Genomic DNA, 18,285 nt, shown 5'->3' on the forward strand with positions numbered 1-18,285 from the left:
AGACTGACCTAGGATTCCTTGTTTCTTTTTCTTGCACCAGCTCCATCTCCAGCACACTTGAAAATAATTACAACGTCCATGACTGATGGGCTACACTTGTCCTAGAGGGCTCTCCCTTCCTCAATCCCTCCCCTATTAGTTATACAATGAGGACGCCACAGGTGAGCTACATGAGTGAGTGGTGGCCCACCATTGCCATCAGCCTTTGCCGAGGCCCTGTTACACTGCTTGGTAATTGGTAATTCTGCACTCGAGGTACGCTGCCCCTCCCCAAAACCAAGCTAAAACTTGGGCAGTGGATGCACTCATGCCCCACCCACCCATCAATCAACTGACTTCCAGTCAGTCATTTCCCCCATGCCCACACACAAGGGTAACTGAGGCAAGACAGCAGCACCACAACCTGAGACACACAGCCTCTCCCATCTCCTAACAGCTGGAAGCAGGTGCTCCATTCTCTCCGTAGGAGCTGGCACCACTGCTACCCAGGCCCATGTAACCCTTGCTCAGCTTCTTGGCTCAGGGCTTTGACAGCAGGTTCACCCTGCAAACATCAAAGCCCCGGGGGAGGGGGGTGGAGACAGACAAACTTATCTTCATCAAATGCAATGGGACCTCTGCCCTGGATAAAGATGTCTCTGGGAGGAAGCTGTGTGTCACTCTGCTGTGCTCCATTTGATTGACGATTATTAAGCAATAAACAACCGTGGCTTGAGACACTGGCGGTGTTCGGCGATGAACTGGATCTGTTTTCCCAACAGGCCCTGCTCTTCCTTCCTTCCCTGAGTCCTTGGGCTGGAAGGGCTGCCATGAGTGGAGGGATTTCTGACCAGAGAGGATGCTTAGCAGGTGCAGTCTCAAAGCGTCAGCATTGGTGCCCAGGATTGTAAATGGGTCAGCCAAATGCAGGCTCCACTAATGGCCGGCCCACGGCCTCCACTCGTTAAAACAATCCTTATCATCCAGCATCACAATTGAAAGGTAATTGCAAAAACAAAGTGGTGGTCTGGGTGATACGCGCTCTCCAAGGTGGTTTGTATCTTTGAAAAGTTGTCTTTGAAAAGTTTCTTGCAGGACTGGGCAATGAGCTCTCTTTCCTGGTGTCTTTACCTTGTGAAGTTGTTTTGTGAACTTAGTGAATCTGGCAAATACAAACAATAATGAAATGCTGCGAGATGGTTGTTTCCTTTCTGTTTTAGTGTCTTCCAGGCAGACCTACTGAATATTCAGCGAGTGATTAGTTGGTACATCGCCACATTGCCACGTGTGTCCTTCGCATACCCATGCCAGCCACTCTTCCACAAGCACTCTCACTCGGTAATTTACAAATGTTCGGGCTGCACTCTGCACCTGCCACTATTGCAGTCATTAGCTTAGGATACAAAATGGTTTCTAAATTAAGGCTCTGGACTTGTAAAACCAAGAAAGCCTGGGAGCCGGTGAACTCGCAGGATAAATCTCCAGCGATCCCAGGTGGCGGGCACGCCTGAGGTCTGGAGCAGACGCCTCCACACCCCGTGGGCCGAGGGAGGGGGACAGGGTAAGGGCCCCGAGGTTCAGGCTGCTCCTGGCTCTCCGGCCACCTGTGCGCGGCTTGCAGCTCTGGGGGCTGTGTCCGGGGGCGGGGGGTGGCGCACACCTGACGCTGCGGCCAGGTGCAACTGCGACCCGGCGCGGTTAGACGGGGCAGGGGACTCCGGGCGGCGCCGAACCCCGATCCCGGAGAGGAGGAGAAGCGGAGATAGGAGGAGGCCGGGCGAGCGGAGCGGAAGAAGAGGGGGAGAACGAGGAGGAAGGAGCGCCGGGAGGAGGAAGAGAGGGGGCAGCGAAGGGCCGGCCGGGCCCTCCCGGCTCCCTCGCGCGGGGCAGCCCGCCGCCGTCTCGCCTGGGCTCCAGCGCCCCTGTCCCGCCCGCGCCGCGCCGCGCAGCCCCCGCGCCCGCGCGCCCGCGCCCGCTCCAGCCCGCGCGCGCGCCCGCGCCGCCGCTCCGGCCCGGGGAGCATGCGCAGTGGGCGGTGCCGCTCCGGGCCGCCTCGCCGCCGCGAGTAGGAAGCGCGAGCGCCGGGCGCCGGGCTGTCAGTGAGCGTGGGGCCAGCGAGCGAGCGAGCGAGCGGCTCCGGCTCCGCGCCGCGCCCGCTCGCCTTTCCCCGGCCGCCGCCGCCCCCAGCCCGCGCCCCGCCCGCCCCCGCCGGCTGCCGCTCCCCGGCGGAGGCAAGAGGTGGTTGGGGGGGACCATGGCTGACGTTTTCCCGGCCAACGACTCCACGGCGTCTCAGGACGTGGCCAACCGCTTCGCCCGCAAAGGGGCGCTGAGGCAGAAGAACGTGCACGAGGTGAAGGACCACAAATTCATCGCGCGCTTCTTCAAGCAGCCCACCTTCTGCAGCCACTGCACCGACTTCATCTGGTAGGTGCGCGCCGGGCGCACGGGCGGCCGCCCTCGGGCAACTTGCAGAGCCGGCGGGAGTCTCAACTCGCGCCCGGGCCGGCCCGCGCGCGCCGCTGCCGCGGGAGGGGGCCCGGGCCGGGGCCTCGCCCCTCCCCGGGGCGCACCCGGCCCGGCCGAGGACCAGGCAGCCGGCGGCGGCGCGGAGTTCCCGGGCGCGCTCGGGGGCGTGTGTGTGTGCTGCCTGGCTCCTGCGGCCGGGCTCTGCTGGGCGCGCCGAGACTTTGTCTCCCCTGGGTGAGCCCGGGGTGGGGGAGACACAGGAGAGCGAGCAAACTGTTGGAAGCTCGCGGCGGGGGGAGGGGGTCGGAGCCGAGCAGGCGAGTGGCAGGAGGGCAGAGGGAGTCTTTTTTCTTTTCTTTTTTTTTTAAATAGACTCTGTCCACCCGAGATTAGACCTGTAGCCCGGCGGAGGAGGACAGAGGCCTTGTTTAAGAAAAATACCCCGATGGCTAAAGGTGCCGGAGTGAGGTGACTTCCAGGAAACGCAGCCGCCGCTCGTTTGGGGGCACCTGCGGGATCCATAGCTGGAAAGCGCCCCGGGGGTCTCAGATCCTCGGCCTCCCCACCCCCGGGGAGTTCAGGAAGCGCGACGTGAAGGGCCCGTCTTCCCCCGGTCCTACCCTCTGGGTCGCAGTGGTTGGTTCTGTCTCAGGACACCGGTGGGCAGTTCCAGGGCTGCGGCTGGGGTTTCCGAGCCCCCCCGGCCCCCCGGAGCTGCCCAGGGCGTGCCCTGGCACCAGCCAGCTCCCCTCCCAGGCACGCGTGTCCTGGGGGCTCCGGGGTGGGCGTTGCCTGGTTGGCTCCGTCTGACCCCATCACACCTGGGGGAAAAGGTGCTAAAAGGCGAGCTCTCGGAAAGTGGCGCTAATGGGGTTGACCTTTGCCTTTTCAGAAATCCGCTTAAAAATACAGGCTTTTTGGAGAAGTACAGCCACCTCTATGAATGGTTTCCACCGTGTAGTCAGCATATGGAGGAGTTGAGCTCGCAGGAGTAGGGAATCCTAGATAAGGCGGCTTAAAATAAGTTTCTGGAGCGCCCCGGCGCGTCTGCCCAGGCTGCTGCCTGCAGGGTCAGCTGTGAGATTGCGCTAAACGAGAAGGGACGGCCGGCGATTCCTCTTGCGGGAAGTGGGTAACTTGGAAGAGGGACGGTGGGGCTGGCAGGCTAACTAGTCTTTGCGCTGTGCTGCCCCAAAGGCTGGAGCGGATGCGGCACCGAGGTCTCTGGGTGTAGTGCGCCCTGGACAGGAAAAGGTTCCTCTCTTCCCGCCCTGGGTGCACCTGGCAGCTTTCACGCCTAACAGGCAGCCCTGGGGAAAACCAGGGAAAGGCTGGTTCTTCATTTTTCCGTTTTCTTCCAGTATTGCTTCGGTGGATCCTTGCTTTTATACTTCAGTATTAAAGCACTGATATTTTAAGGCTAGATGTTTGGATTTATGTGCAGTTTTTTTTTTTTTTTGGGGGGGAGGGAAGAACTCCTAAGTTAACCATGAAGGTATGTGAAGTGTTGTGTACATTTCAAATGTTTTGTAAAGCAAGAGATTACAACCTAGGACATCTGAGAATTTTAGTGCAGTTCATCCCTAGGGGAACAATGTTTGCAACTGAAGAGTTTGTCCTTGCAGGGTAGATTCTCGGATGTTGTTCAAAATTAGATCATGATAATCTGAGATGCAAACAGTAGGGATAATATTTCATAAAATCTTGTTCCATCAGCCAAAATTAAATGTTAAAAGTGGTGCTGTTTGGTTAAAATATCATGTGTCTAGCGCTAGCCAAACTCGCATAAGCCACTCTTTAGCTCTCTATAGGGAGAAAAACAATTCTCTTGTTAGTCCCTAGCAACAAAATTCAGCCACTTCTTTTCCACCCTGTCTGTAACCTCCTCTTGGTTACTTAATTATCCCTATCGTGTTCTTGTCTTGAAATTTAAGTGTCAGTAACAGAGTAAAAAGAACTGGAAAGAAGCTTGATGTGATGAAATATTTCTTGGATCCCTTCTAGGTGAGATAGTCTTTTTTCCAAGTTGAATTTGTACCGTGATCTCGTCAGGTACTTAGACATGTCATTCCTAGCAGCTCCCCAGATAGGAAGTCCAAACCTTTAACTCTGTAGAACATTTTGTCCTATAGCTTGTTTAAAATGTGCGGTGCCACACAGACTCTGTTAAGCTGTTTTATTCTTGTTTCTGTTTTTCAGGGGGTTTGGGAAGCAAGGCTTCCAGTGCCAAGGTAAGCTGTCTCATTGGATTTTATTTTCAAGTACAACATGAAGTAAGCACTACAGACAAGATATGTGTTCCCGGCCATCCTTTGTGATGTAAAAAAAAAAATAAAATAAAATAACGTTTTGAAACACAAGGGCCCCAAGTTTGGGCCTTTTCTAAAAGTCGACCAGTATTGTCTAGTAATGGATGTGGAGAGCTGCCTTTTACTCATTTTGAAAAATTCCTGTGATTTTATTTTTGCTGAGAACATTCTTGTCAGAAACTGCCGTCTTTGTGTGGGCGTTGAGGGGGAAAAAAAGGAATCACTTTGTATTCATGTGACTTTTTTCTCTTGTTCCTCCTCTTTGTACTGTATCCCTTTTGCCTCTGTGTTGGATTGGACTCACTGCACCTAATTTTGGGCCACACGTTACTCTAGTAAGGTTTTTGTGTTTTGTTTCCAGAGCAGAATTTGCGTGTCTCACATGTGTATGCCAATGATTCCTTGAAGAGTGACTGTTACAGGGTGGCAGTGTGGTACACTCTGCCTTTGCCTTAAATATCTGACAACATACAGGACCCTGTATTGCATTCAGAAAGAGACCCATCGTTTCCCCCTCTGATCTGTAGTTGCATTTCACACACATCAGATATCTTTTCAAACTCTCATCCTACTTTTTTAAAAACCATTTTATAGATTGTGAAGGTTTCACAGGTTCACTAGCTCAATCCTGGCTCTTCTGCTGATTGTCTATATTATATTTACTTAGTTCTTGTTACATTTCCCATCTGGGCACACATTTATTAGGGCAAGTGGAAAGTACATTGTAGCCTGGAAAATGTTATCCAAACACTGTTTACTAAGTGAATTAGAAAGAGGTGTGTACATTTCACAACTTTGAAATTGTGCTGGTGGTTGATTACCTTCTAAAGTTTAAATCTGTTAACTTGTTTCTGTGTTCTCTAAACATAATTTTAGATGGAGTTTTTAATGATGTATTCATTGATATTGTCTTAAGCCAAGATGTTCTGATAAAACCCTTACTAAGTAAATCATTTTGAAAGTTACACTTGGGAATCAAGGCATTTTTCTTTTAAGATAGAATAAAGAGAAAGGTGTGTTATACTTGTCTCTATAAAAGATGACAGGAAGGTGTTTGCTCTTCCTGGTTCTCAGAGTTGTGGGCCTGAACCTTAGAGGTGAGAATTGGATCTAGGCATGGATGTGATGTCAGGAAGTTTAAAGATGTGAGATGTTAAATATGTAAGATTCTGCACTAAAGCGATCGCATCCACTCTTACTTTTCTTGATGTTTTCCATTTGGTTGAGGACCTAGGGAAGCTGATAAAAAAATTTTGTTCTGAATTTCCAAAATACTATCACTCATCATGGAGAAAGTTGAGTATGTTATTTACAACCCGTTTTCTTTTCTGCATAAGAATCATTTAGAATGCAGTTGGTCCCTCTTAGACCTGCTTATCCAAGCAGGTTTTGTCAGTGAAAATCAGAGTGGTTGTATTACTAGGCTACAGGAGGGTTCTGCCTGGTGTCTCCCAGAGAGCAGCTATCAAGTTTGTAGTGGATTTGCAGATTAACAGGCTCACATCAACCTAACTCTTCTTTACCTGAGTTATAAATGTGACACTCAGACACATTTAAAAATGTACAAAATGTGAAATTGTACGCACTCGTCTCTTCCATATCCAGGGACAGCTTTGGTTTTAAGACATCTGCTCACTCACTGACTCATTCATCTACTTGATCTTTCAAAAGGGATCATGAGTTTATCACTCTGCAACTGGCTTTTTAAATTTTATTATTTTTTATTTTAGTACATGAGAGGATGTTCAGAAAGTTCATGAAGAGAGACAGGTGTTTGGCCTAGCAGTTAAGACCCTACCTGGGATATATAAAATGTATAATTTTTACTAATCAGGAAGGTAAAAATCTCTCTTCAATTTCCATCTGTTGAGGTATTGGTGAGGTTGAACATTTTTTTTTCAAATGCATTTTAGCCATTTGTATTCTGTGAATGAATGAACTTGTTTTACCTGATATTTGAAATTCAGGGTTTATACACCAGACAACTTAAAGTGATTATGTACTTTATGTACAGTTCTTTGCTTTGGTGAGAAATTTAATTTTATCTCTTTAATGAATTGCCCTAGTGCATTTATAGGTTTTAATTTATAGAAACCTTCTCATGTATAAGTTTCTTTTTTTTATAAAGATTTATTTATTTGAAAGTTACACAGAGAGAAGGAAAGGCAGAGAGAGCGGTCTTCCATCTGCTGGTTCACTCTCCAATTGGCTGCAGCTGCACTGATCTGAAGCCATGAGCTTCTTCCAGATCTCCCACACGGGTGCAGGGGCCTGAGCACTTGGGCCATCTTCTTCTGCTTTCCCAGGCCATAGCAGAGAGCTGGATTGGAAGTGGAGCAGCCAGGACTTGAACTGGCACCCATATGGGATTCTGGCACTGCAGGCGGCAGCTTAATCTGCTACCCCACAGTGCTGGCCCCAAGTGTAAGTTTATTTGTAACATGGTGTTTGCTGGTTACATTTTGTTCAGTAAGAATCATCTCTGAGCAGGCAAAGGCTAATCCATTACATCTTGTGGTTTGTTGTAACTTAATTAGAAGGTTGTGTTAGCTCAGGACAGTGCTTTTAATCCTACAAATATGAGTACAGTTACCCTGGGGGTAGGGAGGTGGAGAGAGGACGGTTAATGGGTACAGGGGTGCAGTTGGATATCAGGAGTAACCTCTGTTCTAGAGCACAGTAGAATAACTGGTTGACAAAGCTAGTAGGATTCTGAATGTTTCTGACACAAATAATAAATATTTGAGGTAATAGATATGCCAGTTACCCTGATTGTTATACATCATATACATGTATTGAATTGTCACACTACACTCAGAAATATGTACAACTATGTGTCAATTAAAAAGAAAATATCTTTTAAAAATATGTAGCCACCCAGTATTTCCTACTTTGATTTTCTCCTCAATCTTTCCCTTACAGCTGACCATTTCAGGGTGTTTAGATTTTCTCTTAATGTTCTCCAGCTTTGTTTGTCCATTGGGTTCTGTTCAGTAAGTGTCTTGCCGAAGAATAATTCATTCTCATCCATGGCTTTGGCAGCATCCCTACCCTACCCCAGACATGGCAGCTGGCGTTTCAGACGCTTTTTGTATTCCTTGCACACCAGGAATTTTTCACTTGATGAGGCAGTGTTTTTCAACTGCCAGTAAGAAGTATGTTTCTTTGGTCGGTAGATTAAAAATGTTTATAGCAGATATACTTTTTCTATTTTTCACTTGAGAGGTGCTCCAAACAAGTGACATCTTGTAGTAAATATATAGTTTGAGATCCAAAATATTTGTCAAAATTTAATACATAAGAATTGGAAGACTGAAATAGTCAATGAGATTTAGTTCCTAAAACCGGGTGTGCATGGTATGGGTGATGCCATTTAGAAGGTATTCTATTTTACGGGAACGTGAAGTATGAAGATTGTTTCCCACTTTTTCCCTTCCCCAAGATGCAACCTAAATGGAAGAAGGGAATTTTCCTGGAGAGAGGTTTCTTGGGTTTTTCCCACTTTGTCTTAATGGACTCTCTGCCATTCTTCTTTATATTGCAGTGTAGGTGTTTAGCCCTGAAAACTGATATGACCAGGGCAAGTAACACAGGATCCTCTTGTGAGAGTTTGTAGCCTGAAATAGTGAAACCCAGGGCCTGCAAGGCTGGGGAGAAGGAGGAGTGGGTGGTAGACCTGGAAGCCTGGGTCGATTTCTCTTAAGGTTCTGAGACAGAAGGCAGGCTTGTCCATCTGTAGCCCTGTTCCATGCCCTTGTTAGGAAACTTGGATTTGCCTTTTGATTTTTGGCTCCATGGTTTTTTCTGGATGTACTCAGTGCTCTGTTTCATCCCTGAGACTAGCTGAGAGCTGATCCTGGCTGTTTTTTTTTTTTTTTTTTTTTTTTTTTTTTGTCGTCTCCAGAGAGAGAGAAGAAAGGGAAGTAGACTTCTGTGGTTTGGACATTGGTGAAGTCGCGTTTGCAGTCTGGAAAGCCCATGTCTGGTTGGCAGTTTCTGTCTGCCACCGGTCCCTTCCAGTGGCAATCATCCTGGAGCTTAGTGATTCACTGTGTTGCCCACACATCTCCTCTGGGGCAGCAGAGCCGAAGCAGTGTTATCTCCTCCTCTCACTGCTGGCAAAGGGAATGAGCCAACTCGATGTTTTTTCCTCCTCGGTTAGCAACACCCCTGCACTTCTCCAGTTACGGTGGTAGAAACAGCCTTTCCAAACGTGACCTGCTTATTCTAAGTGCCAAACGGTTCCTTGCGTTGTTTGTTGCAGCTGGCTAACCTGGCATGTTTTCCTGACTTTTTTTTTTTTTTTAACCCCCATGCTCTCTCTTGTGTAACATCACAAATTAAAATGAACTACTAACCCGGGGTACCTGATTAAGGTACCCTGAATAGACAGTTTGAGAAGTAACCCCTGCCAATACCATGATCACCAGGAGCCTGTGGGCTCTGAGCAGTCAGTGCTGGGTGACGGGTCTGCAGGGAATGGACTCCCACTCCTGTGCTTTCAGTATTGCCACTGTGAGGCAGTTTTGAGTCTTGAGTCACTTTCTGGTTAGGACACACTGTGTCTTATACTTAACCTGTAACTCCAGCTGATGCTCTGTGTTTTTTGGCAGTTGTGAGTTAAAAACATCAGCTTCTTTTCCCCATTGGTGATGCCATTTCACGTTGGATCCCTTTCTCCATTGGCTCCCCTGAGCAGGATGGTGTTTCATGTTCTTTCTATAAGGGTGAAAGCTGGCGTTTGAGGGAAGAAGAAAACAATAAGAAAAAAGAACAAGTCTCCTCTTGGCTGCACAGCCTAAAGGGTTCCAGAGCGAGAGTAACTTTAAGAGAGGGTAACCTTTCAACAGAAAGGGGGTAGAGGGGATTCCATGGGGCAGCTTTTCATAAAAGGATGTTCGGTTGTCCTCATCTGCCATGGGGCTCCGGGAGCCAAGCAGTGTGGATGCCAGGCGCCAGGAGGTGGAAAGGGCCGAGGTCCAAGTTGGGCAGAATCATGAGGCTGGCCCAGCTCTGTCCTCCCATGCACTGGATTGGCCACTTCTCTCCCTGACCTCTGGTTTTCAAAGTTGGTGCCAGGATTTTCTGTCGTCTTTTGTCTTCTCAACAGGAGTCAGCATCTTGGTACCCCATTTTTGATTGGTTCCCCCGTCCCAAAATTAAAAGCTATGTGAGTGGTAGCTGGGTTCACTGCAGAGCCACAACAGTGGGATGCCTGGAGGAATGAGTAATCTGAAACTCGGGAGGTTTTCCAGTGATGTCAGGTCAAAGCATTGTGTCGGTCTCCAAGATTAAGTGGCCAGTAATGCCTAAAAGATGGGAAAGTGCACTGACAGTGGGCAGTTAGAATGGCTTTTCTAGGGGCCAACACTGGATGTAGTGAGTAAAGCCTTTGCCTACAATTCCAGCATCCCATATCGGTGCTGGTTCGAGTCCCAGCTGTTCCACTTCTGATCCAACTCCCTGCTAGTGGCCTGGGAGGGCAGGGGAAGATTGCCTGAGTACTGTGGGATATCCAGAGGAGGCTCCGGGCTTTGGTCTGGCCTAGCTGTGGCCTTTGTGGGGAGTGAATCAGCAGATGGAAGATTTTCTCTCTTTCTCTGCTTTCAAATTAATAAATCTTAAAAAACAAACAAATAAAAAAAAAACACTTCGTCTTCAGCTGTTTTTCTCTGGAAAAAAAAAAAAGAATATTTGTTGGAAGAGGAATGTATTTGGTGCTGTATTCTTGATCCGATGTGATTCCTCAACAACGGCTTTTGAGTTGCTGCTTTTCTTAGTACAGAAGTGGAAGTGCAATAGTTACTTTACTCACACTCGCCTCTTCCCCCGCCAGCAGCAGGTGCTGTAGTATGTGGAGTGGTTACTCACCCTAATAGGAAGCAGAAACCTAATGTTTACTTTTGCAGGTGCCTGTGATGATTGTTTCCTTTTCTTTAGTTTTATGGCAAAATGATTTCCTACTCTCTAAGGAGCATTTCCCTCTATGGTGACGTTAGTTAAATGCAGCTTCTTAGACACCTTGACCCATGGCTTGTTTGCTTGTTTCCCTTCATGCCTAGTCACTGTATTGTTTTAAGAGCTGCCCAATTAGGATGAAGCCCACCTCCCTAGCAGAACACTGGAAAGCTCTTGAAGCCCCTGTCTTGCATATTCAGGCACATCTAAGGCTGTCTTTTCTTCTCCCCATCCTCTGGCCATTGTGAAGAAGTTGTGCTTTTCCAGCAAGTTCTTTCTTCCGTTCTTTTCTCAACCCCTTTTGCCAGATGATACCTGTTTTGCCTGTGGGTCATCATTCCCAGGTTAGCTCAGGCCTTACCTTGCATTCTAGGTGTTCCTCCTTATCTCAGGATCCTCCCACTGCACCGTCTCTCAACTTGAGCTCAAGGAGCGAGTCTTTGTTCTCCAGTGTCTCCAGGGTTTAATGCGGTGCCTGGCATTCAGCAGACACTACATAAATATTGGCTGGGTGTGTAATGATATAAATATTAAAGCCGGGAGGTGGATACCCACAGCCACAAAGATCACAGTGACTTCTGACTGACCACTGTTTTGTTTGTTTTGTGTTTTTTTTAAAGCTACTTGATAATCTTAAGTTAGGCCAAGTAGGATAGATCTTTAGATGATTTAAGAAAAAGTACTTTCTGAACTGCTCTTATGTAAAAAATAGCAGAAAATTCTAATTTGGATCTATGCTAAATTATATATAATACTAAATCTAATAAATTAACACAATTGCCATAAACCACTTACTGTGGCTTCTTTGTTTCTTTAGAAAAGCATCCAGGCACCAGAGAGGAACCTTATTGCCACAAATAAAAGCAGCACATTTCAGGCCATTGCAGGAGGGAGAAAATGTCTTGGGTATAGAGGGTGAAAAATTACAGTGAGCCCAGGTGTAGTCATGTAGGTGTAGTTTTACTGTGAGATTGCTAACAGCTTAAACCAGATCACTGTGCTCCAGGGGGAGTAGTAGCTCAGCTTCATTGATTCTGTTGTTTTAAAACTTCTTAGACGTGAAAGTTTTTGTGCCTTGATGTGAGAAGGAATGATTGAGACTATGTTGGCAGCAACAGAATGGTTGTAGTTGAGTTACCGTTGGTTGGAAGGAAAGGCAAACTAATATTTATTAAATGTTACACTGTGCCAAACACTCAGGAGCTTTCGCATTTTATGTCTTTTCTTCCTAAAAGCACCATGCAAAGAATGGGTGGTCTTCCCGTTTTACAGACCGGAGAGCTGAGGGACTTCCCCAGACTGGGGGGTGTGGCACAGGTTCATTTTCAACAGTTCTGCAGAAAACATTCTTCAGAGCCAAGTGGAAACTTTTTTTGGTACTTATGAAGCCTGGATTTATACTAGGAGAGGAAAGAATGATGCCTTTAAGGGAAACACTGAAACATTTCTTGGTGACATAGAATTATTAAGGCTTCACTGTCCTCATCCATCTCGGAGTTTCCATGGCAAACCCTTTATTTCGGGTCTTGTTTTCTACCAGACTGTAAAACTGCATGGTAGACTTCAACCCAAAACACAAACATTTCAGTGTTGGCACAGTATAAACAGTCAAATCTAGTGGAAATTGCTAAAACTGCATTTAAAAAAAAAAAAAAACCCCACCTTTAAATAATACAAACGGGAAAATGGTTTCTGGAAATTTCTATCAAAGGGATGGAAGGGAGTGGTTTGACTCACTGTCAGCACAAGATAAGAATTATTTAAGAACAAGTCCACAAAGATTAGTAAACGCAATTAATCTCTGCTGCCTTCACTTGTTTTGTTTCCTCTCTCATCTGTATCTATACATTTCTATTTTTGGTATTGTGAGAAATACAGATTGAGTATTTCTTATCTGAAATGCTTGGACCAGAAGGGTTTCAGATTTTGGAATATTTGTTTAGACTTTACATGTTGGGCATCCGTATCTGAGAATCCAAACATGAAATGCTCTAACATCTAAAACTTTTGAAGCACATGTACAAAATCCATGTATTGTATCTGACTCTGGTAGGGAGTTAGGAGGTAATGAGCGTAGGAAGTATAGGACATGAAGGTGTGCTATAAATCAGTTTAGATGTGACTTGGACAAACTAGGATGAGAATGGGGCAGGAGAGGAGCCAGTTTAAGAGCTGGATTCTGAGAGCAAAATCCTGTTGTAGAGCTTTTCTAACCCTTTTCCTAGCAGTTTTCCTGGGGGACTGGGGACCATGACTCTTACAGTGGTGTGTACGTAGTGCACCAAGTCTATGATGTAGGGAGATTCACACCCTGATCGTGTTTGCTGTTAAATGCTGTCCTGAGCACTTTTCATCAATGCATTTGATCCTGAAAAGGTAAACAGAGCACAGAGGCACAGAGGAGTTTAATAACTTGTCAACTGTCACACACTTAGAAGATGATGGGCTGGGATTCAAGCCCAAGCAGTATGGATCCAGATGCCATGCTGTTAAGCCCTGTGCTTTGCTGCATCTCACAGTTCCCTTTTCCTCTAAGTTTTGTCACACGTAAGTCATAACCTTGAAGGTGAAGGTGTTGAAGAGTGAAGAGTTATTCAGCTTAGCACAGGTTGAGTGTCCATATCTGAAATACTTGGTATCAGAAGGGTCTCGGGGGCCAACGCTGTGGCATAGTAGGCTAAGCCTCTGCCTGTGGCACTGGCATCCCATAGAGGTGCCGGTTCATGTCCCGGCTGCTTCTGTTCTGATCCAGCTCTCTGCTAATGGCCTGGGAAAGCAATGGGAGATGGCCCAAGTGCTTGGGACCCTGCACCATGTGGGAGACTCAGAAGAAGCTCCTGGCTTCAGATTGTCCTAGCTTTGGCTGTTGCAGTCATTTGGTGGGTAAACCAGCAGATGGAAGACCCTTCTGTCTTGCCCTCTGTCTGTAACTCTACTTCTCCAAGAGATAAATAAAATCTTAAGAAAAGGGTTTCAGATTTTGAAGATTTTCAGGTTATTTGCATAGAATTTATCAGTTGAATATCCCCTAACTTGAAAAACCAAGACCAAAATGTTCCAAACTCTTATTAAACGTTGCACTCAAAACTTTTTGGATTTTTGGAGCATTTAGGATTTCGCTCTTTTAGATCAGGAGTGCTCAACCTGTAATACTCATGTGCTTTTGTCCTGTAGCAGGTGGTTATGTTGGATACGTGGACCTCCATTCTGAATGTCATATTGTGCTGGAGCCTGCAGGTCACGGGAAGCAAGCCTGGCCCTGGGAAGCTTAGTACAGAGCACAGAAGATACACACGTTCTATGTTACCTATATGATGCTGGAGAAGCATGTGGGAAGGAAAGAGACATAATTTGGGTTTATTGGGGGGTGACTTTTGGGCTCTGTAGGGTATGTAGAATTTCCTTAGGGAAGTTGGGTTTAGATAGTCTAACATGAAGAAATAACACACACGGAAGAAAGGGACCAGAGTGACCGTATGCTCATGGAAGGTGTGGACCAGGAGGAGAGGCCATACTTCAGGGGATGTAGCCGGGGCCCAGCCCCAAAGGGAAGAACACACCTGAGAAATGTATAGGGAGCGATTTTATGTGTTTCCGTACGCTAGTTCTGCACTACAAACATTGTTCCCTTTTGTATCTTCTTTTTGTTTTCATTGTTGTAAATCCTGTTAATTTTTCAGAAAGGTGTTACAAATACAGCAGATTAACACAATGTATCTCCATACTTGGAAACTTGGAAAAACAGCTGCTTGCTTTTCAAAAGCAGGCTGCTTCTACATCCTTGCAAAGACCTGGCTACTCTAAGGAAGCATTACAATGTGATTACAGCATCACATTGGGCATTGCATATCTGGAGGCAAGACACTCAGTTATATTAGATATGCTGATACACATTAATAACAGGAAAATAAGGGAGAATTAAAACAATTACATATTTAAAATTGGCACCTTTCTATTTGGGGAACTGCCCACTGACTTTTTCAGTCTGCATTTCTAGTTAATTATTAGTAATAACTCCTTCCTTCCTCATGGGTAAACGCTAGCTGATGTCCTTTAACCACATCAGAAAATTTATAAGGAAAGGCAAGGGGGCATAGAGAGTGCTGATATTCTAGGCTGGAATGGGTTTTCATCTGGGCTTCAGTCTGAGAAACACAAGGGAACTTTAGAAAGTTTATAGAAAAATGAATTTTTTTCCCAAAGATTTATTTGAAAGAGTTACAGGGAGGCAGAGAGAGATTATCTTCTATCCACTGATTTACTCCCCAAATGGCCACAACAGCCAGGAGCTTCATCCAGGTCTCCCGTGGGGGCACAGGAGCCCAAGCACTTGGCCATCTTTGGTTGCTTCCCCGGGTGCTTTAGCAGGGAGCAGGATCTGAACTGGAACAGCTGGGATTTGAACTGGCACCCATAAGGGATGCTGGTGCTGCAGGCAGTAGATTTACTTGCTGTGCTGCAGCACTGGCCCTATGGTTTTTTCATAATATGCATTTTTGTGAACTTTTGAAAGACTCCACATAAAATGTGGCGGGATCCTGCTGCTGTGCCACCTCTCTGGGGAGCTGTTTTCTGCAGGGGGTTGGAGGGGACACTGGGGCAAAGAACATTTGCTGGCTTGTTCTTGTTCATACGGTGTGATTCAGTGAGTGACAGAGCTGAGATCTGAAACCACCCAGATGCTGCGAATGTGTTTTCCGTGCAGTGGTTTTATAGCATCGGAGGCTGTACAGATACAAAGCCAATCTGTTTTATTCATCTCCTTTCATTTGTTTTTTCCTTCCCTCAGGTTTTCTAATAAAGTATGATTTGTGGCGGTGTTTGTGGTAATTGGCATAAAACTCTCACTGATTCAAAGGAGCTTGGCTCACATTTGTAGAGGCTTCTGTTCGTTTCCATTCAGATTTGTCTGGAAGCTAAATGGCCAAAAATTAGCTTAAATCACTTTGCTGCTTTTGTTGAATTAATGAATGGATCTATATATCCCCTAAGAATGGATTATTTTAAAGTGTGAACATGAGAAATTGTTATCTAAAATATTTATATATTCCAACCTGATTCCTAACTCAAAAGAATGTAGTAAGATATATGTGTTTTCTGTATTCTAAACGTGAAGGTGTTTTTCTTACTGCCATTGTAATCTAAGTTATACATGGTTGATTTAAAATTTAATAACCAGATTACAACATGATCATATTGATAGTTATTTGCCTAACAGTGATTTTGAAATTTTGTTTTGAGTTGATCTAATTTTTGTCCCTGCTGAGTTTGTTTCATCATTAAAGTGACTTCTGCCGATGTAGCTTCACATTGGTTGTCATCAATCTGAGTGACTCATTAATATGGAAATTTAGTTTTAATTTTAATTTTAAAATGAGGCTTTAATTTCATTTTGTCTCTATGCTACATATTTGTGATCCTTAAAACGTCAAATGATGGTTAATTATAAATGGTTTAGGAGCATGAAGAACTTTTTATTTTAATGCTGAAATTCAGGTTTAGAGATGCGGGCTGATAAGTACTTTATCTTCATTTTCCTTTTTTCACTGAATTACACACCCAGACACCACAGCACCTGGTGCTGAGTTGAATGGATGCTGCGTGTGTAGGCTTAAAATGATCTGATGGAACTCTGTGGACGAAGTGTTGAGGCTCTGGGCTTCAGTTCAGTTTTCCAGTTAAGAGGATAATTCAAAGTGTACTATTAATGCTTTTCTGGTGGCTTATTTTTCATTTAAAGTAAACTTTGGAAAACTTAGAGGTTTCATAATTAACAACTTGGATAGCACCCACTTGTGCACAGGGCTCTTCTGGTTGACCTGTCTGGTGAGGGATAATTATGAATAGTCCAAGTCTTATTTCAGAATTATGGAGTGCAACATCATGTTTGGTTTTTGTTGCATTTTCCATGTTTCCCTTTTATGTCAAGTTATAGGTGGTGTTTGTTATAATTTGTCATAATAGCCTGAAATTATATGGAGACTTTTTCTTAGAATTTTAATTTGGTGGTGGTGTTGGGGGAGGAAGGGTAGGACTGGAAGATGAGTAAACCATGTCCCTGAGAAAGAACTGGGCAGCTCATTTGTGTTCATCAGCGTTCCGTCACTAATGAAATACCTGACATGGCCAACTTTGTAAGTGAAGAGTTTTATTTGACTCAGTTTTGTAGGTGCAAAGTCATGGTACCTGCATCAGCCCAGTTCTGGGGAGGACTTCATGGCACCTGGCAGGTGTCAGGATCTCACCCTGAACTAGGAGCTGGGGAGATTGTGTGTCTTGGTCCTGTTCCAGTGTGTGCCATGCCCCAGCTGACTCAAGGACCTCCTGTTAGGCTTCATTGTCTCCCAAAAGTGCCACCCTGGGGACCAGGGCCTTCAGGGGGACACAGATCCTGTATAGATGGTAGCACAGCATCTGTACAACAATGGATTGTAATACCACTGAAATGATACATTCATAGGTGAGAAAATCATGCTCATGTTTAAATAGGTTAATGTTGAGAATTCATGTACAAACACTGACCTCTCTTGACCTTGGTGAATTCTGTAATCACAGGGTCAGAAAGAGCTATGTTATTGTAATTTTTAAAAAGATTTATTATTTGAAAAGCAGAGTTACAGAGAGGCAGAGGCAGAGAGAGAGAAGAGTGTCTTCCATCTGCTGTTGACTCCTCAGATGTCTGCAGTGGCTGGAATATGCTGACCTGAAGCCAGGAACCAGGAGCTTCTTCTGGGTCTTCCACTCGGGTGTAGGGGTCCAAGGGCTTGGGCCATCTTCTGCTGCTTTCCCAGGCCATAGCAGAGAGCTGGATCAGAAGTGGAGCAGCTGGGAATGGAACCGGCACCTGTATGGGATGTTGGCACCTGCTACACCACAGCACCAGCTCCTGTTACTGTAATTTTAAAGCAAGGAGAGGCACTGTGGAGATGATTTAGCCCAGGTCTTTGACATTACAGCATGAAATTGGTTCTGAGGGTTAAGTGATTTGCTGTAAACTCAACACAGGAGAGTGACCAGCTAAGTCTCTGGCCCCCACATCCCACACCACTGTGTACCCTCCTGGTAGCTCATGAAACTGCATTGATCCGCACTCTGTAGTTTTGAAGTCTTGCGTGTTATTATCAATGACTGCAGGTCTCCACACAATGATCTGTGCATTTAAAAACAAACCAACCACGAGGGGAATCCCCAAACAAAGCAGGAGCTGAATTCCCCTTTATTTTCATTGAAAAATGACAACACCAGGTGGTGGTGTTGGGGGTGGCAGTACCGCAGTGTAGCAGGTAAAGCCTCTGGCTGCAGTACAGGCATTCCATATGGGCACTGGTTTGGGCCCTGGCTGCTTCGCTTGTGATCCAGCTCCCTGCCAATGTACCTGGGAAAACATTGGAAGATGGCCCAAGTGCTTGGGTCCCTGCACCCATGTGGGGAGACCCAGGCCATTGTCATTTGGGGAGTGAACCAGTGGAAGGTATATTCTCTCTCTCTGCCTTTCAAATGAATAAATCCTTAAAAAAGAACAATGGCAGTACCTTAGAGATAAATATGAATCTTACTCTGAAGTGCAGGG

The 18,285-nt window shown here is 45.8% G+C and overlaps 1 protein-coding gene across 3 annotated transcripts in view; it reads left to right on the forward strand.

The window, feature by feature from the left end:
• The first annotated feature begins 2,161 nt into the window (after positions 1-2,161).
• Positions 2,162-18,285, forward strand: part of PRKCA (protein kinase C alpha) — a 420,895-nt gene continuing 404,771 nt past the window's right edge. Inside the window, exons 1-2 of one of the 3 annotated variants that reach the window (XM_062175255.1) lie at positions 2,162-2,406; positions 4,648-4,679. In XM_062175255.1, coding sequence (XP_062031239.1) covers positions 2,234-2,406; positions 4,648-4,679 — 205 coding nt within the window. In that variant the 5' untranslated portion in view covers positions 2,162-2,233. The remainder of the gene's footprint in view (positions 2,407-4,647; positions 4,680-18,285) is intronic. The other 2 variants (XM_062175253.1, XM_062175254.1) reach the window with 2 other exon arrangements.

Source organism: Lepus europaeus, chromosome 18 (assembly GCF_033115175.1).
Source record: "Lepus europaeus isolate LE1 chromosome 18, mLepTim1.pri, whole genome shotgun sequence".
NCBI lineage: Eukaryota > Metazoa > Chordata > Mammalia > Lagomorpha > Leporidae > Lepus > Lepus europaeus.